At 35.9% G+C, this 24,103-nt stretch overlaps 1 protein-coding gene across 1 annotated transcript in view; it reads right to left on the bottom strand.

Moving 5' to 3' along the window:
* The window catches only part of MYOM2 (myomesin 2), a 155,710-nt gene that overhangs the window by 100,350 nt on the left and 31,257 nt on the right, over positions 1-24,103 (bottom strand). The window contains exons 7-10 of the mRNA XM_069065405.1: positions 12,305-12,393; positions 12,163-12,213; positions 10,135-10,299; positions 1,517-1,678 (exon numbers count right to left, since the gene is read on the bottom strand). Of these exons, the coding sequence (XP_068921506.1) occupies positions 1,517-1,678; positions 10,135-10,299; positions 12,163-12,213; positions 12,305-12,393 (467 nt within the window). The remainder of the gene's footprint in view (positions 1-1,516; positions 1,679-10,134; positions 10,300-12,162; positions 12,214-12,304; positions 12,394-24,103) is intronic.

The following is a 24,103-nucleotide window of genomic DNA, read 5'->3' as shown; positions in this document are numbered from 1 at the left end:
ACACACACACACACACACACACACACACACACACACACACACACACAAACTAGGCATGTGACCTTGGGCAAATTACTTAACCCCAATTGCCCTCGAAAAAGTAAAATAAATAAATAAAAATAACTAGCATTCCTGTAGGACTCTAATGTTCATTTCAAAACCCTTTACTGACAATAACCATATGAGGTAGATAGGATAACTATTACTGTTGCTATTTTAAAGATGAGTCAATGATGCTTAACTGGATTTCCATTACATATAGATAAACACTAATGAGCTGTATTCATTCTGACATAAGACCCAATTGAAGAAGAGGCATATGGATTCTTACAGTATGCCAGGATACTATTTGATATTGTACAAGGGGAAAATGTGTGATTGGAAAATATTTCAAGTTATAGGATTTTGGAGAAATCCTATAACTAAAAATTATACAGATGATTAACTGAATCCTCTTTCTTCATTGGCTATATCTTCCCAATTATTTAGGCATTTGTGAGAAAGTAAGTTAGGCCAAATATGAAATATGGAAGGATACCTCATCTCTCATTCTCTCATACACTTTTGCAAAGGTATAGAATATTGCATATAACAGCAGTTTTTTTTTTCTCAACGTGTTGATTGGTTTTGTTAATTTGCTTTCTGGGGGCAAGAGAAAGGGGACAGATATAGGGGAAAATGTAGATGCTATTAAAATAGAAGACATCAATAAAGTCTATTTTTAAAAAGAAAGTAGGAAGCATTCAGACACATCCTTAATATGTTTGTGTGTATACCCTGTAATTAATATTCCTTACTTCAAAACATCCGAATTCTCTACTACATGCTATGATTATAGTTAACCATTGCTTTTAGAAAGTAATATATTTATGGCAGAATGTGACAAAATAAATCTTTTATAGCTTGGTGTTCCTAAGAAATAGTTCCTTGGCAAGTAGAATGACCATGTTAGAATATCATTTACTTTGTCATTTAAAATTGTGGCTATTAGACCTAGTTTCTAAAGTATAATAATGAACATTTCATGATTTGGGCTCACTATCATCTTTCTCCAAAAATTTTCTTTCTAGTTGTCAGGTGAGCCTATTTGAGCAGCACCATTATTTTCCTCACATATTAGGAGTGAAGGGTAAGGGTAAGTACCAGTGATGTACCAGTACCCAAGAAACATTTAAAGAACCACCTGTAGTGTAGTAGGGAAAATGTTTCATTGGAAATTAAGGGGAAAAGGTAGACAGGAATCCATCAGGTTTAGAAGGTGCAGAGGAAGCAATGTCCTTTAATCTGGGGCCTAGGAACTTTTTTTAATGTTATGACAAGTATATTTCAATATAGTTTCCTTTGTAACCCTTCATATTTTATTTTACATATTTAAAAGCATTACACTGAGAAAATGTCCATAGGTTTTTTCAGGCTGCCTAAAAGGTCCATAACAGAAAAAAAGTTAAGAAACCCTGGTCTCTAGTAAGTACAGATCCATGAATCTAAGATAAAAGTAAGACAATAAAAGCAATACCTCTCACAAACATAAAAGCACTGTGATCAGTCACTCCTCCTCTTGAAATGATCCTTAAAGTATAAAGGCCTTCATCATCTTTATTCAGGTGGCCAAATGACAGCGAGGCCTGTCCTTCTCCAAAGAACATTTTTGTCCACTTAGATTCTTTCAGCAATACACCTGGAAAAACATTCAGATCTCAGTTTAAGAATCAGGCTATCTGTGAATATTTTGCTTCTCTTCCCAGTTTTCAAATTCCCCCAAACAATAAAAGCACTTAAGCAGCAAACTATACAGTCCTTTAAATTAATATTTTAAGTTTAGAAGAGGCTGCTTTCTCATTTCCTATGATTGAATATATTTCCATATTTAAAATTTCAGGAACATTCTTTACTAATATTATAACAAATACATTAATGTAACATGAAGTCTTATCCATACAGCCACAGAATCATTGCTAGGTAAAAGGAATACATCATGGGAAAAATATTCAAAAGGTTATACAGAATCACTTGTAAGTAGAACTACCATAACATAGCATTTTTAATGAATAATAGCATCATTACAGAAATGAATGAAATAGAACCACAATGTCATATTGCTAAAACAAAAACAAAAAACCCATTTCCAAAACACAGAAATAATATCACCTGGAAGAAAAGAAGCTGAGAGTTCTGTTAGTGTGTACCTTAAATTTATGGTATGATATGCTGCACCATAAGAAGAAATATAGCATAGTGCATTGAACACCAGCTTTGAGGTCAGGGAAACCTGGGTTCAAAATCCTACTTTTGACCTATACTGGCTATGTAACATGACTAAGTCACATAACCTCTTGGTAACCCTAAACAATTCTATAAGACTAGAAGTTACAGATGAACTGACAAGATATATTGGGGATGGGTAGCAAGGGGAGTTCCTCACACAGATAAAATAAATCTAGAATTGTGAAATTTAAAAATCTCCACATGTCATTGTTGTTTAAATATATACACACAGTTGTATACACAAACATAAATGCATACATGCAGCAAAGATTGTATGTTCCTTGAGAACTTGGACTGTTTCCTTTTTTGTCTATTTAAATATAGTAGGTCTATCACATGTATTATCTTTAACCTCCGATTTAATGGGTTTTTTCCTAGATCTAGAATAACTAAATATCTTTTAAGGAGCAAATGATTTATGGAATGTACATGCAGATATACATACATATCATATATGTATTTCATATATATGTATATTTGCAATATCAGATTCAGGGTCCTCCAAACCTACTTTGCTGACTTTGTTTCCATCTTTCACCTTTGAGAACACATAAGGTTCTGTCAGACTGGACAGTCCAAGTGTATCCTCTGAACATAGCCACCTTCTAACCTTAGCTGATGGCATTTGCCTGCCTATCCTAGAATATTTCCACCCCTCCTCATTTCCATCTTCCATGAAACCTTCCTTGACAACTGCCCGACATAGTGATATGTCTCTCTTATGAATTCAAAGCTCTTCGTGTCTGTGCCACTCATTTTCATTGAGTCATATGTCACCTTGTTTTGTTGCTCAGTCATTCAGTCCTGTCTGATTCTTTGTGATCCTGTGGACCATAGTCTGCCAATACTGCCCATGGGGTTTTCTTGATAAAGATACTGGAGTGGTTTGCCATTTCCTTTTCCAGTGGAATAAGGCAGAGGTTAAGTGACTTGCTTGCCCAGGGTCACAGAACTGGTAAATGCTTAAGGGCATATTTGAACTGGTCTTCCTGACTCAGCTCCCAGGACTCTATTCATTGAGCTACCTAGTTGCCTCCAAAATTTCCTTATAGTATCATATGTGCTTATTTATGTAGATGTATATGTGTGTATATACCTATACACAAACACAAACATATACACTGATATATGTATATGTTATATGTGTGTACACATGTGTGTTTGTATGTATATATGTATGTTATAATTTCCTCACTACATCAGAAGTCAAGAGCAGGACTTAAATGTTTTTTGTACTCCCTTTGCCACTTCAATCCCTGAGCTCAGAGCCTTGTCCACAGTAGTTGATAACAACAACAACAACATTTCCAGACATTTATATATCACTTACCATGTGTCAGGCAATGAGCTAATCACTTTACAATATTGTCTTGATTATTAATAATGAATGCTTTAATTAGATGGTTTTAAATTAACATTTGTGAGAGGCATCATATTTTATCAGAGAGATTACTGGTTTGTGTAATCTGGGGCAAATCATTTTATCTCTAGTTTTCCATTTCTTCATCTATAAAATGAAAGATTTGCACTCAGTGATATCAAATGTCCATTTGGGCTTTAAGTTCTATGATCATTTTTAATGTATCATTTTTTTAAAAATCAATACTAAAGAGTTAAGCTAGAGATCATAATTTTGATAGCCAAAATTCTCCATGTGAAATAATAATATTAATAATAAAAATCACATTTACATAAAACTTTATTTCACAAGTCACTTTCCATACATTATTTCATTTTATCCTCACAATAACTCTGTATGGTTAAGTCTTTATTTTAAAATTAAGAAAACCAAGTCTCAGAGGAGTTAAACATCTTGCCCAGGATTACATAACCTGGAAGTCTCTATAGTAAAATTTGCTGCAGGTTTTCTTGACTACAGGTTCAGCACTTGATGTAATAAGGTAAGTTTTCTCTTAAACCTGAGGTAACTCAAACCAGACTCCAAAGGTCACATAGGACATAGGTTTTTTCTGTTAGTTACCCCTGATCCTCATGCTACTTGTGGTAACTTCTCTGAGTTATTATTTTCCACTACACATAGATCTTTGCTTCCAGAAGTCAAGACTCTACTAAGAAATTTCCCAATTTGATACTCTACCATATCAAATAGGTAGTTAACATATATAGGTCTAAGCAGAGGAGATTGGCACAGGGGAAAGGGGAGTGCAGGGGAATCAGTCATTTCCTTCTATTGAAAATATCACCACTGCTATCATCTGAAATGAAAGTGTTGAACCTTAGCAAAGTCACTTAACCTCTCCACACCTTGATTTCCTCATCTGTAAAATGAAAGGGTTGGACTGGAATCAGTGGGGAACCTGGGGCCTCAAGGCCACATGTGGTCTTCTAGGTCATTGGGAATGGCCTTTTGACTGAATCCAAGTTTTACAGAAAAAAATCCTTTTATTAAGGGAATTTGTTCTGTGAAGTTTGGTTTTAGTCAAAGGGCCTCACTTGAGGACTTAAAGGGCCATATGTGGCCTTGAGGCCACAGGTTCTCTACCCCTGGACTAGATGGTGTCTTAGGTCTTGTCCAGATCTATGACCCTGACAGCTATGGGGAGAAAACACATATGTGTGTATACACATATACATATACGTATACCTGAGCATCATAAATAAATAATATACATAAATAAATAAATATAATTGCACTCCTTTCCTTTTATTTCAAGTAAGAAGAGCATTTCCTCTTACTTGAAATAAAAGGAAAGGAGTGCAATTCTACCTCTAGGCTCAAACCATCTCAAACTTTCCAAACAATAATGATAATTTGTGGAAAGGGACTTTCTTTTGCATTCCTTCTAAATGTATGACTCTTTCATTAATTCAACCACCAAACAATACTATAATCTTTCTTCACAAGTTGTGGATAAGTTACCTAGACATTTGAGCAATTCTCTAATCAACAGATTTTTCCCTTCAAAAAACAATACTAGATACTGAGAAGAGACACAAAGAAAGAAAATCCCTTAATTCCAGCTCCCTGGAGGTTTATAGTCTAATGAAGGAACACTTTACAGTAAGCAGAGTAGTTCAGGTGACTGAGAACCATACTTGGAGTCTGAGGACCTAGGTTCAAAACAGGACCCTGGCAATTATGATCTGGGACAAGTCACTTTAATCTCTCTAAGCCTCAATTTCTGCATCCATAACATGAGGGGTTCTACTAGCTGACCTTCAAAGCCTCTTCTAACTCAACATCTATAAGCCTGTGACCTTAACAACTTTGAGATTGTCCAGGTGAATTGTCTATTTCCACATAACCATAGCTACAAAGATTGACATGATTGATTTAGAGCATGGGCCAGATTCACCTAGCTCCCATAACTCTCAGGGAAATAATCACAAGTACAAACTGTGTATAGAAAGAACTCTACACCCTAATGGTTATTTATTTGAGAATTGCTTCTTTGTGTTACAAAATCAATGTAAGGTGTAACTAGGTACAAACAAGTCCTTAATCAATTTGGGAGAAGTGAAATACTTTGAGCTATTAGATAAAATCAGAGGATACCTAGCCAAAGTATTGGCATTGGCTTAAAGAATTAGACAGCCTTAGGCCTGTTGCATATCAAATAAGGGATTCCAACAGTGAGCAGAGAGAGTTTCTGAGCATTTTGCCAAGACAGCTTTGCACCTTAATGAAAGGATAGCTAGGATAGGTGAGGAATAAGGCCAGAGGGTGTCATCCCCACGTACAGACCAAGTCACCTAAGAGTCTAGACCAGTAGCAAACAATACTTTCAGCCAGGAACTGAAAATGGACAAACTAGAAACACCAAGGAAAGGGAGCTTTCTGAGACCTTGACTTCTTTGGAGCAGAGGGAATTTGAGCTATGGACCCTACAGAGGCACCAACCCTCAGAGCCCAGAAAAGAATTATCCTTCGGGGAACTTCCTAAATCCTCCATGAAGGGAGATAAGGATTTCCATTACCTGAAACCATGCTCTGGCCACATTAGATCTTTGAGCTTGAGCTCATTTCTCCCTGGATTCTACTTATGCCATCATTCTGAAGTGATGATGTTTTATACAAACTTCTTAATATATATTAAATATAATAATATATAAAAATATATTTATATATATATATATATATATTATACAAACTTAATCTCAGAAAATATCCCTTTCTAACAGCTAATTAAGTGAGGATAGATGGTAATCAATGGGTAAAAGATTCGATAGGGACATGTGATCAAAGGAGCTAGAAAAATAGACCCAGTCCCTTAAGATTGCCTCTAGAGTCCTGACAGCAGAGAAGCAGTCATTGCCTTCTAGAAAAGCAGTCTGCTAGAACAAATAGAAATTGGGAGAGTAAGCCTTGAGGGAGTGTTAAAAACAAAAGAAACAAACAAAAAACCTAACACTAATGTTTACAAAAGTACTTTACTTACAACAAACCTAACTTCCCCTGGAGTGCCTAATATTTATCAGAGAATATCTCACTTTCATAAATGTTTTCTAGCTCACCACAATATATAAGTATAGACTTCCACGTGTGTGTGTGTGTGTGTGTATAGTGGACCTCTCCATTCAATTCAGCATATATCTATTTAATGCCTACTAAAGATTTAAGTATAAGAAAACTTAATTTGGGAGGTCATAGCTGATGGAAATGGACATTGTGAATGATTTGCAAATGATCCATGCTTCTGTTATGGTTGTCAATACCAAAAAAAAAAATCTTGAATTTTTTTTTTTTGTGCTAATGGGAGTTCCTCATTTATACTAAAGGAAAAGGTTTTGTTCATCATTAAATTTGCAGCCAATCTTCACACTAAACTAGGACCAGTTCATGGTTCATCACTGGTACTGAGTTCTTTAAGAAGCCCAAGTTTTTAACCTTTTTAAAACCATAACTATGAATTGAGGCCTCGATCTATGGACTCTAACGGTTTCATTATAACATCAGCAGCAGAAATAATATTCAAAGTGACTTTGAGGCCACCAAAAAGAGTGGTTTTATTGTAAATAGTTTGTTGGGGTTTTTTATTATGTGTCTGCTTTAGTATGATAGCCTCAGAGGGTTGATCCATTTTAAATTGTGTCTTTAATATCAGATTTCCAATTTGCATAGTCCATTTCTCCATACTTTTTTTTAAAGGATTTCACTCAACTGACTGACATTGCCTCTGGGGCTTACTTTCCATCAAGTGGCTTGCAGCTTATTAATTTTAAATAGTAAAAATATTCTCTTGCATTTTAATGACTAGGAACAAACCATAGACAATTGTCCTTATAGTTTTGCATTTAAATAGCAAAATCTAAAAGATCTGATTATGACCAGTTATGATGGGCAGCTTTTATGGCCAGATCACATTCAAATATCACAAAAAATATGACTAAAAGTAGAAGGTAAATTCAGCAAATTTTCTACTCAAATTTATCAAGGTTAATTAAAATTCCTTGGAATCTGAAATCCACATACTCTCCACCTAAAGGTGAAATTTCAAAGACTGATATCAGTGTCATTCTTAAGAATTATGGGGATTTTTCCTGTTCAAATTCCATTTCAGGAAATTATATATTTTCTCCACTTCTCCAACCCCCATCAAATTATGCTAGAGATCCAGGAGAATTTTCCCCTCACAAAAGCAACTTTGTATAATTAGTATGAAATTATTGTCATGTTTCTAACTATTCTACCAAGAAATCTCATCTAGTTAAGGTATCCCAAACACTTGGATTTTTGTGTCTGCTTCCCTTTGCTTATACTGTTCCTCCTCCCTGGAAAAATTCTTCCCCATATTGAAATCTATGCTCAGTTAGTCAGAATGACTGCATTGTTTTCCGTCTTTCTTGTCTTCAGGTGTTCACCAGTCTGTTGAGTGAGTCAAAATGTACTTTGATCCCATCCCTTTGTCCTTTGCATTACCTGCTAATATGCACATAGCCACATGGCCTTTCATCTCAACCCCTTTATCTCTAATTTTATTTACCTATAATCCATGGCAATGAGGAAGTAGCTGAGAGCAATGGATCATCTCTTTTTGAAAAGAGGTACCCATCAGGATTGCCTTGCTTTTAATTTGAAGTGTTGTCTATAAAGGGATGGGGGGAGAGGAGAGGAAGGGTAGGGGTGGATATTGAAAACTGTGGCCTGGCCCTCCTCAATGCACATCTGCATTGGGTATTACAATTTTCATTGCTATTGTTCAATCATTTAAGCTGTGTCTGACACCGTGTGACTCCATTTGGGTTTATGTTGGCAAAAATATTGGAGTGGTTTACCATTTCCTTTACAGATCATTTTACAGATGAGGAAGTGAGACAAATAGAGTTAAATAAGTTTCCCAGGATCAAACAGCTGGTATGTATCTGTGGTCAGATTTGAACTCATGAAGATAAAGTTCCTAACTTCAGACCTGATATTCTATCCACTATACCACCTAGCTGCCCTGGGTGCTACAACAAACTCCTTTAAATTTTCTCTTCATGGATTATCTTCATTACTGAAGGCAAGGACCAAACAAAGATTTTCTTGTAACAACCCTCCTCTCCACTAAATAAAATATTACTGATGGTATAGTAGAAAGAGCACTGAATTTGGAATCCTAAAATCTGAATTTAAAACTTGATTTGTCCATTTAATACTTGTATGGCTTTTCCCAAGTAATTTAACTTCTTTGGTCTTCAATTTTCTCATGACAGTTGGACTATATGACTTCTAATGTCCCTTCAAACCCTAAATTTATAGTGCTATGATCCATTTTAAACTTCTTCTCCATGAACCTTTTCTAGACTTCTCTAGGCCCTAGTGCTTCTCCCTCTAAACTACTAAAATACTTATTATCAGAACCATATCAAAATTGAGAGGACCTGGGTTCAAGTCCTGCTTCTCACATATTGGGTAAGTCTCAGGGCTATAAGCAATTCTCAGACTATCCAGAGAAAGCAGGAGCCAACTTGTACTGGTTGAGGGATTTTCCTGACCAAAATTACCTGTCACAAGGACAAAAAAAATTGGAGGTCTATTACATAAAGCAAGTATTTGGAATTGTGCCCATACCACAGAACAATGCTTTGCACATAGTATTACATAAAGAATACTGATATTTTTGATGGAGGAATGTACAAACCAAATGACAATGGGGGTAAATATTTCCTTCAAATATCTAGTAACAACACAGGAAAAACCCAGGAGTGAGGCAGATTGGTTTTGATCTTCAAAAATCTGCAAGCGAAGGATGCTTTTCCTACTACTATATACCAAGGGAAACAACAGTACAATTGACACCTCTTTGGCTCAAGGCAACTGTCAAGTAGATATTCTTCTTAAGTAGCAATAGAAATTCCTTTCTGGGTACCCATCTAAATTCAAAGTCCCCAAAGTTAACCTGTCAACAATTCCTTTGGATAACTCTCAAGGTCAATTACACTGCTGCCAAATTCTATCTAGTCACTCAACACAGCTTTGGCTGCCTTCGAGTAATGGTGTAGTCAAATATTTATCTGAAAAAGTAGTTATAGTAAAGGTGCTGCAAAAATCAATACAAATGAATCACTTTTGCTTCCCATGCATAGAACTTGGAGATAAGTAAGAAATTGCCCAGATAATCTCCTTTCTGTAGATTTACATGTTCAACTTTTTAAAAATTTATTCTTACTAAAGTTCTCTTCTGATGCCTCAGTATAAAGTGGAGGTGACACTCGTCTCTCAAAAACTATGACAGAGAAATGAAAACTGTGTGGTCCTACCAAGTTAGAAAGGTATTGAGACTAGACCCCAGGTTAAACTATGATCTAAGAGTCAGCCTAGCCAAAGTCAGAGATGCTTGGCCACCAGAAGATGTCTATTGTTAGAGGAGACACCCAAACTAACAAAACCACAGATTTCAGAAGGACAGAAGAAAAGGTACTTACTATCTCTATACCATTCAACTCGAGGTTGGAGTCTTTTCAGGTCAGGAGTAACCACTAGAGAGCACTTAAGAGTAACAGTTTCACCTTCTCTTTTAAAGGTGACCCCAAACTTCTCCAGAAATTGAACATCAAAGTGGGTATAAGGAATTACCGATGACAAGGGCACTACAAAAATAAGTAATAGGCATTTATAAGAACAAAGGGCAGTTCAGATAGATTTTTAAAGTAAAAGACATAAACTATGTAATTTAGAATATTGTAATTCAATGTTATTACTTTAATATATGATTACCATCTTTACAAGAGGATTCGAAAGCAATTACTTCCCCAAAATTATGGAACATGCATTTGTCCCTCAATTACCTATTCTAAAGGATAGGAGCAAAGAAAAGAGGATAAGAGAGGTTATTTGATATAATTCATGGAAAATCAACTGTACTGGGAAACAGGAGACCTGATTCTGCCATTATCTAGTTAAATGACCTTGGGCAAATCATTTAATATCTCTAGGACTTGGTTTTTAGGATTTGGAAAATAGATAAATTCTAAGGGCCCTCCATAATCCCCACAATTAAGATAATCCCCAAATCAATTAATTTTTATTTGGACTAGGAATATAGTCAAGGGGATACCCTAAGACACATTCAAACATTTGCTCACTCACCATTTCCATATGTATATCAAACATTTGAAAACCAAAAATCTATTATATGAATATGAGGAAAGTTTATAAGTTAACAACCTAAAATCCTACACTAGGATATAAAAGATCATATTTTTCCTATTTTTTCCTATTATTTCCTATTTCCCATTTCCTATTTTCATAGGAAAATAAATTCAAAAGGGACCTAAAAATCCATTGAATCCAAACCTATCATTTTATTAATGAGGAAACTGAGGCACAAAGAAGTTAAGTGAGTTGCCCGGGTTCAAACATAAATATCTGAGGCAATATTTAAACACAGGTCTTCCTGGCTCCAAGTCCACTCCACTAAGCATGTACTATGCCAAGCCATTGGTAATTCATCCAGATATGATTTAAAACTAACAGTATACAAAGCCTGCATAGCAGCTCTAGAGGATAATTTTTACTGAATTTGGTTTCAGTGGAATTGCTACTGATGTATTCTGTGGAAGCACAAGATATTTTACTGCAGGCTCTTCACACACAGACCCTTGGTTTGTAACATCCAAACTGTGAAATTGGGATAAAGTAAAAAAAAAAACCATTATAAGCAAATAGAATCATTTTCAGGTAGAGGCTAAATTATACATAGCTTATAGGTGATCTGTCACTCTTTCCATTTATGCCAGTCTTGATCTTTAGACTCTTTCCCAATAGGCTATGGGTAGCCTTCATAGTTCATCAAAATTACTGTCTTAGAAAGATGGTGGCTCAAATTTCATGGACTAATGAGGGGGAAGTTATTCATGGGACTTTGCTAAGGACAGGTTTGGCCCAACTTAACTTCTTAGCTCCTGTAGTCCAACAAAATCCAAGGGATTTATAAATAAACTGCCCTAGACTTTGAGTACCTCATAGCAACAATAGAAAAAGAAAAAAAAGAAAAATATCTCCATCTGGTTGCATCTTCCTATATATGATATTTTCTCCCATTTGAATGTAAGTTTCTTAAGAACAGGTACCATCATATTTTTTTTCACTTCTATCCCCTGCACTTAGCATGGTTTGGCATGTAGTAAATATTTCATCATTTTTTAAAAATTTATTCATAATGGTATTTGCCTACCCTATCAAACACACTGAACAGAGATTGTAATTTAAATACAGTAACATGAATCCTTTTGTCTATAGGGTTTTTTTTTTTTTTCAGTTCAAATCACAATCCTGTCTTTCATGGGGTTGGGAGAAAAGAAGCTAATTGAATCTTGGACTGCATGAAAACTGTCCTTGAAAAACTTTGGAAATATACTTGCTACTTGATATCAAATGTTAATTTGTAAAATAACGATTTGTATAAATCATGTAACCCCCTCCCAAAAAATAAGGAAAAATAAAACACTTACACCCAATGGGAAGTCCCACAGAATGGTATGGTTCTTCTTCTCCTCGGAATCCTGCAAAATAATTCATTGGAGATTGTCAAAAGCAAACAGAAAAGAGGGAAGAATCCTCAAAAGTATGTTTTTTCCCCATTTTAATACTTACTCCTAACAACCACAGCAGCATTGGTAGAGACTTGTCCATGGACATTGGTTGCCACAGCTGAGTAAGTTGCAGTGTCATCAAAATTTGCTCTGAAAATATTGGAGAGCAATGACAATAAAACAAATCTTAGAATATATCATAGTCCCATCAGCTAATGCTAAATGCATCAAATTAATGAACAAAATGTTCCTGGAGAGTGAATCTTCTGACCTAGATCTTTTACACTGATGAATGAATGACAAATTTTTTTTTAAAAAGCCAGATATATTTCACATGACAGAGAGACCCACAACATTAATTATGGACATGGGTAACCCTTTAATTTTGGCCAGTGGTATGTTTTTATTCTCAACAAAGAAAGACAGTGACATAGACTTGTTAATTCCAAAATTATTGGAATTCCAAAATTATTGGAATTGAAAATCCAGATTATGTTCTAGCTTTTCCCCCCTATATTTTAGACTTCTTTTCCCAGACTGTAGGCTACCTGTGAATGAATGGAAATGAGAAGAATGATTATCTCTCCATTTAGAATGTGAACTCTTTGAGGGAAGGGACTCTATTTTTGCATTTCTTTGTATCCCTAGCACTAAACACAGTGCTTGGCACATAGCAAGTATTTAATATATTGATTATTTACTGTTAAGTGAATTGCACAGGGTCCCACAACTAATAAATGTCTGAGACAGGATTTAAATACAGGCCTTCCTGACTCCAAGACCAGTTGTTAACTCCTGACCGTTCACTGAATGAATGAAAATATTTATTAAGCCCCTATTATTTGCAAAACATTGTGCTAAAACCTGGGTATACAGATAGCAAATTGGCCTTCAAGGAGCTAACATTCAAGGCAACATATGTAGCAGGTTTCAAATGTAAGTCAGATAGAAAAGGTCCTATGCTCCTTAAGGTGCAGTGGAAAAGCAATAGTAATGCCTCTTCATTCATTTCATTTCCACTGATAAAAAACCCATCCATTTCTAATGTTGAAGGGAAGATTTGTACAGACTAGTCAAAGCTAGGAAACATTTGCAGATAGGACTATCTCCAAGAATTTTATACTAATAGACTCTTAGTGTGATTGAGTACATAAAAACTTGACACAACATAGAAATTGCTTACAACTAGGCCTAGGACATCCTAAAATGGAGTAATGACTCATTAGGGTTATAACCAGTTTTCATGTGTATATCTGTGAGTTCAGTAAACAGCTTCCTTGGGTGTTTGTGTGTGTGTGTGTGTGCGCACGCGTGTGCGCGCGCGCGCACATGCCCATTTTATTACTAGTAGCAATAGTTTACAATTATATAGAATTTTTATAGTTTACAAAGATCTTTCTTTTATCACCACTGCATAGCCTTCAGTGGTTAATAATAAAGTCTAGATACTTTACTATAGTATATTAAATACTACCTTCTACACAAAGCCCTTGCTGAACCTGACAGCTGTTAGAGTCTCTGTCAAAAAATCACTTTGTATTTGATTTGTGTATATTTTCTATGTATTGACACATGTACATGTATCTTCCCCAATAGAGGCCTTTCTTGATGCCTGTGGTCTCTAATGATTTTCCCTCATAATTCTCAAACAACACCTTGCTTTGTATCTCTCTAAAGGATTTATCTTGTAATGTTGTATATGATCTCTGAGGGCAAAGATTATTTCATTGTTGCTTCATATTCCCAGCATCCAGCATACTGTCTGATGCTTCATACACACTCATTTAATGCTTATTGATGGGTGGATGGTCATAAAAACTTCCCAAACCAAGTGACCCAAAGACAAGTATTTTTTAGAGAAGACAAATTCAGGTAGACCTAATTACAAGGGACTGGATAAGAAAGCACTATGCCCTGAGGCTCTGTGGTTGAGCTTACAGCCGAAAAGATTGAGGTGTTCTTGAAAACAAATACCAATAGACATTACCAGTTTGTGATGGACAGGGGCAACTGTAAAATCACCAAATCCCAAAGGACTTAAAGCACTGTCTGTGGGAATTCCAGTTTCCTGTCCCCTGTACAATCCTCGTCTGTTCAGGGTTGGAAGAATCTAGTTGAGTTCTACCTCTCTGGCATTCTTATTTCCTGGATTGGAACATCCACCCACACAGGATGTATGTCTTCAGGAACTTTCAGACTCATTGCAAACTTAAGCATCCCTTGAATTCTGTAAGGGTTTAATTTTCATCCCTGGATGACTCTGTGACTCTCAATGCAGTTGAGTAAACTTTTTTTCTTTCAAAGATATGGCCCTATTTATTCATTTTGTCATTCAATAATACCTTCAAATAAACATCTACTAAGTGCCTACTGTGAGTAGAACAACATACCAGAAGCAAAAGGAAAAAAAAAAAATATATATATATATATATATATATAGAGAGAGAGAGAGAGAGAGAGAGAGAGAGAGAGAGAGAGAGAAAAGACCATAAGCTCCTTCAGGCAAGGGACTGCTTCACTTTTTGTCTTTGTATCCCAAATCTAGCATACTACTTAGCACATAGTAGGCACTTAAAAGTGAATTTTTTTTTATTGATTTCCCTTTGCCTTCATGGAAATTCCAGGTTAAGAGGAAGATAACAGCAGCAAAGATAAGTCCTTTAGAGAAGAGGTGACAGGCAGCATGCAACCCACAGCACTTCTGAGTAGGGCTCAAACCACATTAAAATGCAACAAAAATAATGAAAACACAACAAAGCACAGATAAAACTGTATTTTAAAACTGAGTCAATGTGCAATATGCAATCCACAGGGATCCAAAGGTATGGCCTAGTTTCTATTTGAGTTTGATACTACTGCTATAAAAGAGTCACAAAACAAATTTTATGAACTCTGTGGAAGAAGGTGATTACCAATGATAGGCACAGAGGAAGGCTTCTTGGAGAAAGAGATGGCATTTTAATTGAGCTTTGATGTTTTGAAGATCCCATGATCTCCCCTCCATAATCTTGCATGATTTATACATAAGAATATAAATAATCATATTCAAGTAGTTCTACCACCCATACATTATGACCATGGGTTAATCTTCAAGTTTACAGTCTGACTAGAATGCCAGCTGGAAACAAGTGAGGTCATTCTAGCCCTTATTTTCTAATACCAATACTACAGAACTTTAAAGAACCTTAAAATATCATCCAGACAAAGCTCCTCATTTTACAGAAGAGAAAACAGAGGGTCAGAGTGGTAAAGAGATTTGACCAATGTCACCTAGGCAGAAACTCTCCACAATTGGAAAGTTTTTATGGATTACAAATCTAGTGTTTTTTTTTTCTATTCCACACCATGTGGGCTTCTATAGAATATAAGGCTCCCAGAGAAAAGAACTGAGATACCTTTATGGTAGCCTTATTAAACTCATTTCTGCCTTAGTTCTGCTTGGAGTAAAAAAAATTTCCATTACCCAAGAGCACATGGTATCTTAGCACACAAGAGGAAAAAAGTCTCAGGGACCCGTGCCCTCTAATAAGAACTTCTCTGCCTCTCTTGTGAAGTTTAAATGCAGATCTGAAGTGTCATTGAAAGCCATCTGCTCTCCTTTAATTGCCACAGCTCAGGGGAGAGATTTGGTATGACAGGTAACCAGGACCTAATGCATACAGGGGTTTAGAAAGCAAGGTCATCATATGGTTGTTCTCCTTGAAGGAAAACTGGCAGCAATACAAAGTACAAGTGCAGCCAAGCCCCACTAGAAAGCACCTTGCTTTGCCACTAATTTAGTTATACTGCAGGTAAAATCATTTCCCCAGGTACCCAATGATATGCCAGCTCTCTCATTATGACATAATAAACTACAATGCAGATGTTAGCTTTTTCCTCCAATTTGGTAATAACTGGGTTCCATGATATTTAAAGTGAAAGCAATCTTAGAATGTATTTATCATGGATGCACCCAAAGATTCAGAGCTGGGAGGAAACTCAGAGGTTATTTACTTCAATTCCCTGATTTTACAAGTGAAGACACTGAGGCCCATAGGAGAGAAATGATTTGCTCAAGATCACATAGGTGGAACAGAGGTAAGATATGAACACAAGTCATCTGATTCAATAAATATTTATTAAGCAATTATTTCATGAATTGAACTCTGTTCTAGGAGCTAAGAGAGATACAAAATTTAAACAACCTAAGATCCATATGCTCTTGAAACAAAAAGCTTAGTAGGGGGAAATGCACATTCACAAACAATTGTACTACATTACAAAGTTGAAAATTTTGATTGGTCCAAGAGAGAAGATAGAGGATATAGTGGATTGGGGAGGTTTCATGGTGGAAGTCATATATGGGTTGGGCTTTCAAAGACAGATAGGAGCTCAAAGGTGAAGAAAGAGCATTATTCACAGAACAGTTACAGAATTTGACAGTAAGAAGTTGGATTCATTAACTCTCATATCAAAATTTCAAAGAGAGGAAAATGAGGCATGAATAGAGACTATGAGCCTAGAAAAGTAATGGTTTGAATGACTTAAGATTATAATATAATATAAGATAGAATTTTATGTTTGGAGCTAGAAAAACCCAGGTTTGAATCGTACCTCTGATTCAGATTGTAAGTAATTTACTTAAACTTGATGAGCCTCAGACTCCTCAAATGTAAAGTGGGGATAGTTGATACCTTTTATATACTTCACAGGATTGTTGTCAAGCTTAAATGAGATAATAATGTAAATAAATCAATTTTTTTTACCCAAAAGCTTCTATAAATGGAAGCAGCTACTAGTACTACTAAAGTACTCTGTAATAATAGTATTAAAAGTAATTTGGCATAATAGAGAGAATACTGATATTGGAGTCAGAAGGGCTGAGTTCAAATTCCCTCTAAATACTAACTATATGTCCCTGGACAAGTCATTTAATCTATCTCAGATTCAGTTCCTGTATTCATAAAAAGGGAGAAGGGAAGAAATAGCACCTACTGCACAGGGAATTGTAAGAATCGAATGAGATAGTATAATGTAAAAGAGGGGTGGAAAACCTATGGCCTTGAGGTCACATGTGACCTTCTATGTCCTTGGGTGCAGCCTTTCGACTGAGTCCAAGTTTTACAAAACAAAACCTTATATTAAGGGGATTTGCTCTGTAAAGTTTGGATTCAGTCAAAGGGTCTCACTTGAGGACCTAGACGGCCACATATGACCTCAAGGGCAAAGTTTCCCTACTCCAGTGTAAAGCATTTTGCAAACTTTAAAGTGACATCTGTCATCTATTATCAATTATTACATAAAAGTAAGCTATTATTACTATTGTCATCTATACCTCAAACAATTAGCAAATTTTAGCTTCTGCTTTCACAGAGTTGTTACCAACCCTCTTCAAAGGAATGTAAAATTAGAGTGGAATAAGTTCTGGGCTAAAAAGAGAACAGTTCAGAAAGAGAACCAGTGCTGCAACTAACTACCTTTAGGATCTTGAGTAAGGCAGATCCTCTCTCTGGATCTCAGTTTCCTCAAATCTAAAATTAGGGAGTTGGGTTAAACTATGTCTAAGTTTTCTTCAAGTTCTTAATCCTATGATCCTAGCACCATCTGACCCTTTTCCCTTTATTGATCACCAAAGAAGCCATAGGAATACAACAAATAAAGGCTTTCTCCTCAACTTTACCTGAAATATTCAAGCAAGCAAGTTACTCTTTAAGAGTTCTAAGCATTGAACATTTGTAATTTCACTATTCTTTACCTGGGGATGTAGAAAAGGAGTTTAAGAAAATAGTGATAGATGTGCTGAACCAACAGATATTTTATATATTTACTTGTGTATATACATATATATATATATATATATATATATATATATATATGTCTCCCCTTTCTGTGCATCCCCAGAATATAAGCTTCCTCAAGACAGAAACTGTTTCATTTATATCTTTGCATCCCCAAAGCTAAGCACAATGCCAGGCACAAGGTAGATGTTTCATGAATGTTTTTTAACTGATTAAGGTAGAAGGAACAGGGCCAGACCTATGTTTGCATGGGCCATTGACCATTATTCTGTCCCCAACCAATCTTGTAGACTCAAATTTCTACCCTTAAAGTTTCCATCATGAAACATATTCATTTTAGTAAGGCTAAGGAATTATGTTGTAAGTAAAGGATGACATATTAGCTAGCTAACACATTAGCACTGATTAGCTTGTTTTAGTCCTCAATTAGCATTCTTGCCCCTGAGCAGAAAGCAAAGCCCTGAAGCAATAATACTCAAGAACCAATAGGCTAAAACACTGGGAAACTTCAAGCAACCTAAAATGAGGTGTCTAGCTCCTTAGATATGGACTTCCTGAAAAAAATTATGAAAGAACAATCGTAATCCTTCAAGCAAAAGCTGAAAAGGTTGACCTGAGATTAAAGCACCAAGAAGCAAACAATAAAGACTTATACAGTGCAGAGGAGGATCAACCCTGGTATTGATCTCCAAAAGCAGTCCACGACTACTAAATGATTAATTCTACAAATTTAATATGTATTCTCTTGGGTGGGGGCTAAATTACGAAATGGAAATGGTATTTTTGCTCTTCTAATGAATAAAGAGTTGTTTCCTTTTAACAAATAAAAAGATGCAAGTAAGGAGAGAAAGGAGAAATAAGGTAAGAAAAGGTACAGAACATAGGTTGTTGCCACATTCCTAGTGGGACATCACAGTAGTAGTCAAGGACAGAGAGGTCTGAAAGAGGACAGAGTGCCCTGGAAAGAGAATGTGGAAAGGAAGAGAGGTCACAAAAGAATTTTCCTACTTGACATTTTTGTTTAGTACACTCTGAGAAGGAAGATTCACTCCCACAGAAGCTTCCTTTGACATTTAATCTTTCTCCTCATCTTCCTCTTTATCCTAATTCATTCTGCAAAATAGAGTTTGTTGGGACATAATTTATGCTGCCAGAGATAAGCATTTGACCATCAGAATTTTGGTCTAGCCTTCACTTTAGGCCATAATAGATAAAACTGACTGATGCAAGAATACCTGAATTCAAGTCCTTTTTTAAAATATATAATGCCTTTGTGAACATGGGGAAGTCACAACTTCTCAATGCCTCAAGCAACTCTATAAGACTCAGTCGCAGTGACAGTGCCAATTTGCATCGGTGGAGGGAGTTTCCTCCATGTACTAATACCAATATACCATATGATCATAGATCTAGTCCACATGATTGTCCCTATTTTTGGCCCTTACTCTATCCTGTGAGAATTTGTAATCTGCTGATTAAGCAACTGATTTTTTTCCATTTGGACAGATGCCCAGAAAAGGCTCTTTGGTCTCTATTTGTGCAGATTTATTTGAGGCTCATTTATAATCCCAAAGATGTAGCTAAGACCAACCCCACAAGAGATATTAATGCTAATTATCATACTTTTGTTAATGGATGCCATATTATGAAGAGATGTGCAAAAAGCAAAAGTTACTAATTTATAGATAGAACAAGTTTCAGTGTTTTCAGATTTGAGCTGTGTCACATTATGTCATGCTTGGCTAAAATGACAATTTTAGCTAAATATGAAGTGTAAGAATATTAACCAAAGCAGTAAACCTAACTCTACATTTGTAGCATGGGAAGTTATCAATGGAAAGTACAAAACTATTTGACCTGAAGACTTCCTAAAAACATGAGAACAAATAAAAATTCTTTGAAGATTGGGAATCATTTTATGAGCCCCAAGAGAAAAAAATAGAAGAACATACAAAATAGTGTCAATTACAATGTTAAATTAACGTGATTATGCTTCCTTTTCGGCACTCCAAGAATTTTTCCATCATAGCCAAAGAACATTCATAGGAATAAATGTCACACTTGCATCAGAAGGAAAAATTAATTCCCTCACCAGCAGGCAATGGGAGCCAACACATTCCAAGCCATGCAAAATGGCCACAGATCAGATAGACTGCAGCTCAGCAGTTTGGTATGAACAGCTGAGAAGAGCCTAAGGACTAGTGATACATACTCACAGTGATTCTATTTCTAAAATGTATTATCATTTCATCTGCTCAGAGCTACAAAATGTTTATTAATTTTGAGGAAAGATCAATTTTGATTATTATTTAATTTTGAGAGTACAAAGCTGACTTGTAGAGTTTCCAGTAGCCTTTCAGATTTCTTCAATTAAATATCTGTTTAGCCATCATGTCCAATATGAGATGGAATTTTCTTGATAGCTACCTACAACATTTTGAAGCATATCAGAAAGCTGAATAATTTCATCCATAATATATTACCCAGTTTCACATAGGAAATATAGAAGTGAACATGGAACAAAGAAGTTGATATAGTTATTATTTTGTAAAAATTTACATTACTTTACATTTTTTATAGCAATCAGGTTAAGTAACTTGCTCAAGGTTACACAGCCAGTTATTTCTGGGTGTGGTGCTAAGTATCTGAGCCCAGATTTGATCCCCAGGTCATCCCAACACTGGAGCCGGTGCTCTTACTCACTGAGCCACCTGGCTGCCCCTAAGCAATTGGGGTTAAGTAACTTGCTCAAGGTTACACGTAAGACCAGGCATTTCTGGGTAGATGCTAAGTGTCTGAGCCCAGATTTGATCTCCAGGTCATCTTGACACTGGAGCTGGTGCTCTTACTATAGAGACCTCAAATTTTAATGCATTTTGTCTGATTATTTGTTTGTTAGATGTATTATTAAATTTTTTAACTGAAAAAGATGATCATCAGTTCTACTGGTGGAAAGGAAAAAGGCTGAAAGAGTGACTTGCTCAAGGTCATATAAGTATTAAGAATCAGAAGCAGGATTTGAACACAATTTTTCTGATTCTAAGTAGAGAATTCTTTCCATTGTACCATATTGTTTAGTGTAAAAAGAAGCACTTTTTTACTGCTTCTATAAAAAGAGGACCATTATGTTTGTCTTGCATAATTCTAAAAAGGAAGTGGGTCCTGCAGCCCTCAACAAGAAAGAAATTTTCCTAAAAGTAGAAAATGTGCTTATTCTACACCCACATCCATCCTCAAAAGAGGTTGGATATTTTCATCTTTGGTTTCATCCTACAATTCATCTTCTCTAGTCAAAGTTAATAGATTTCATAGAGCAATGGAATCATTGGTTAACAGATACAAAAAACAGGCCTTGGGCACCCTTTTTAGTTTACCACAATAAGAAGAGTCTTTTCTCTTCTGCTGCCCACTTCTATTTGAGCCCATAACTGCTGGACAGCGCTCACACACAATACTTTATAAAGGTGTGAGTGGAATCAAAAGCCATACTTAGTTGGCTTCTCTGTCCCTTTGCCTGGTATTTTCTTAATAATCAATAGACTCATAGTATTCCAGGTTAGCAGGAAACTTGGGGCTCATTATATTCAAATACCATCATTCTACCTATGAAGAAACTGAGACCCAGAGAGCGAAGTGATTAACCATGATTAATCACACTGTTAATTACAAGAGGATGGATTTACACTCAGATTCTGAGACTAGATACATTGTTTTTGTTTTTGTTTTCAACTATACGTGATCCCTATGGGCAGGAATTCTTCTTTTGAGATGTCTTAAGTGGTGAGGACAAAAGGCTTCCTGCCACAGTCAGATGATTCTCAGGTTACAACAGAGAATTTAGGAAGGGGAATGAATGAGACAGAAAAAGGTGGGAAAAAATAGAAAGATGGTAGGAGAATAAGGGAACTGAAGTGCCAGAAGTAATAGACTGTCCATAGCATATGATGGCAACTTTAATTCAATTTGACAGACATTAAGCTCCTACTGTGTCCAAGGCATTGCCCTTGATATTTGAGAAAGATAAAATTAGAATTAGATATTGCTCGGGCCTTCATGGGGCATATAGTCTAGCAGAGTGATAAGATATATATACACAGATTTATTGTTACAATAGCTAACATTACTTGGCAGGTACTTTAGATGAGAGCTAAATAAAGGGATAAGTGGAGGGATTCTTGAAGTAAGAATCAATGTAAGAAATGCTAACATCCTTGAGAGATTTTTTAAAAATGCATTTTGAAAAACTTTCTTTTTCCTCTTGAACCTGAATGTTTTATGGAATTAAAAAATTCTCAGGATATACTGATTTGATTCTCTCCCATTTGATACTCATAAAGGTAACATTGAGAATTATTGAATATATTTATTTAAATATTCAGTAAGGAGGCAGATCCAAGATGGCAGAGTAAAGGCAGGGACTCACCTGAGCTCTCCCCTAAACTCCCCTTTAAATAATGACTCTAAACAAATTCTAGAGTGGCAGAACACACAGGGTGAAATAGTTTTCCAGTCTAAGACAGCTTAGAAGGTCAGCAGGAAAGGTATATTGTACCAAGGTGAGAGAGGAGCACAGACCAGCATAGGCCAGACCCCATCCCCATAAACCAGGAGAGGCTTCAGGATGACTAAGTCCGTGGCAGTAATGGCAATTTCTAGAACTCTCAGCCCACAGACAGTAAGGGGATCAGATAATGCATCAGCAGGAGATTTACAGGGTCTCTTTGCTAGCACCAGGGGCAGGACTCTATTCCTTTGTCCATACTCAGATATTTCTCACATTCCTGGGTCTTAGTTCCAGTGTGAGGAGGAACACTAACACAGCAGAGCTTGTAGCTGTAGGGAAGCAGGGACCCTGGTCACAGTTACAGGATTGAAAAAGAGTGCTTGTGGTTGTTCACAAACCAGTGTACAGTACAGGAAAGTAGTAAACTCACCTCTCCGTAGGCCATACCACCTTGGAAGAGCCAAAAACTTATAGGTCCCCAGAGTTACCTCTGAAAAGAGTTGAACAAAAAAAATCCCTAAAGCTTGGGACAGTACTTCCTCACTTGAGGAGAAGAACCCCACTTTAGAAAAACCCCATTTTAATTTTAGAGTTAAAAGTCAAGTAATAGGCTGGAAAATAAATAAACAACAGAAAAAATGTTAAGACCATAGAAAGTTACTAGAGTGACAAGGAAGATCAAGATACACACTCAGAAGAAGACAACGAATTCAAAATGCTACATCTAAAACCTCCAAGAAAAATATGAATTGGTCTCAAGTCATGGAAGAGTTCAAAAAGGATTCTTAAAATCAAATAATAGAAGTAGAGGAAAAATTGGGAAGAGAAATGAAAGTGATGCAAGAAAATCATCACAAATGAATCAACAACTTAGTAAAGGAGGCACACAAAAAATGCTAAAGAATAAAATGGTAAAAGAGGTATAAAAAAAAAGTGAAGAGAGGTGACTAGGTGGTGTAATGAATAGAGTACCAACCCTAGAATCAGGAGGACCTGAGTTCAAATTTGGCCTCAGACACACTTACTAGTCATGTGACCTTGGGCAAATCACTTAGCCCCAATTGCCTTGCCTTCTACCCTCCAAAAAATAAAAGCAAAATAAAACAATGAAGATAAGAATGCCTTGAAAAGCAGAATTGTTCAAATGGATAAACGACATACAAAAATTCACTGAAGAGAACTCATTAAAAAGAAAATTTGGCCAGATGGAAAAAGGAGGTACAATAGCTCACTGAAGAAAATAATTCCCTAAAAGTTAGAATTGGTCAAGTGGAAGCTAATGGCTTTATGAGACATTAAGAAACAATAAAATGAAATCAAAAGAATGAAAAATGGAAGAAAATGTGAAATATCTCATTGGCAAAACAACTGACCTAGAAAATATATGTGGGAAAGATAATTGAAGAATTATTGAACTACCTGAAAGTTATGATTAAAAAGAGCCTAGACATTATATTTCAAGAAATTATCAAGGAAAATGTTTCTAATAGTCTAGAACCAGAGAGTGAAATGGAAATTGAAAGAATCTTACAATTACCTTAAAGAAAACCCAAAATGAAAACTCCCAGGAATATTATAG

This window comes from Petaurus breviceps, unplaced genomic scaffold (assembly GCF_028583685.1).
Source record: "Petaurus breviceps papuanus isolate PSGF00001 unplaced genomic scaffold, PetGlider_PUasm1.0 90686, whole genome shotgun sequence".
In the NCBI taxonomy this organism is placed as follows: domain Eukaryota; kingdom Metazoa; phylum Chordata; class Mammalia; order Diprotodontia; family Petauridae; genus Petaurus; species Petaurus breviceps.
Note: the sequence above shows the minus strand (reverse complement) of the source record. Positions and strands in the feature narration are given on the sequence as shown.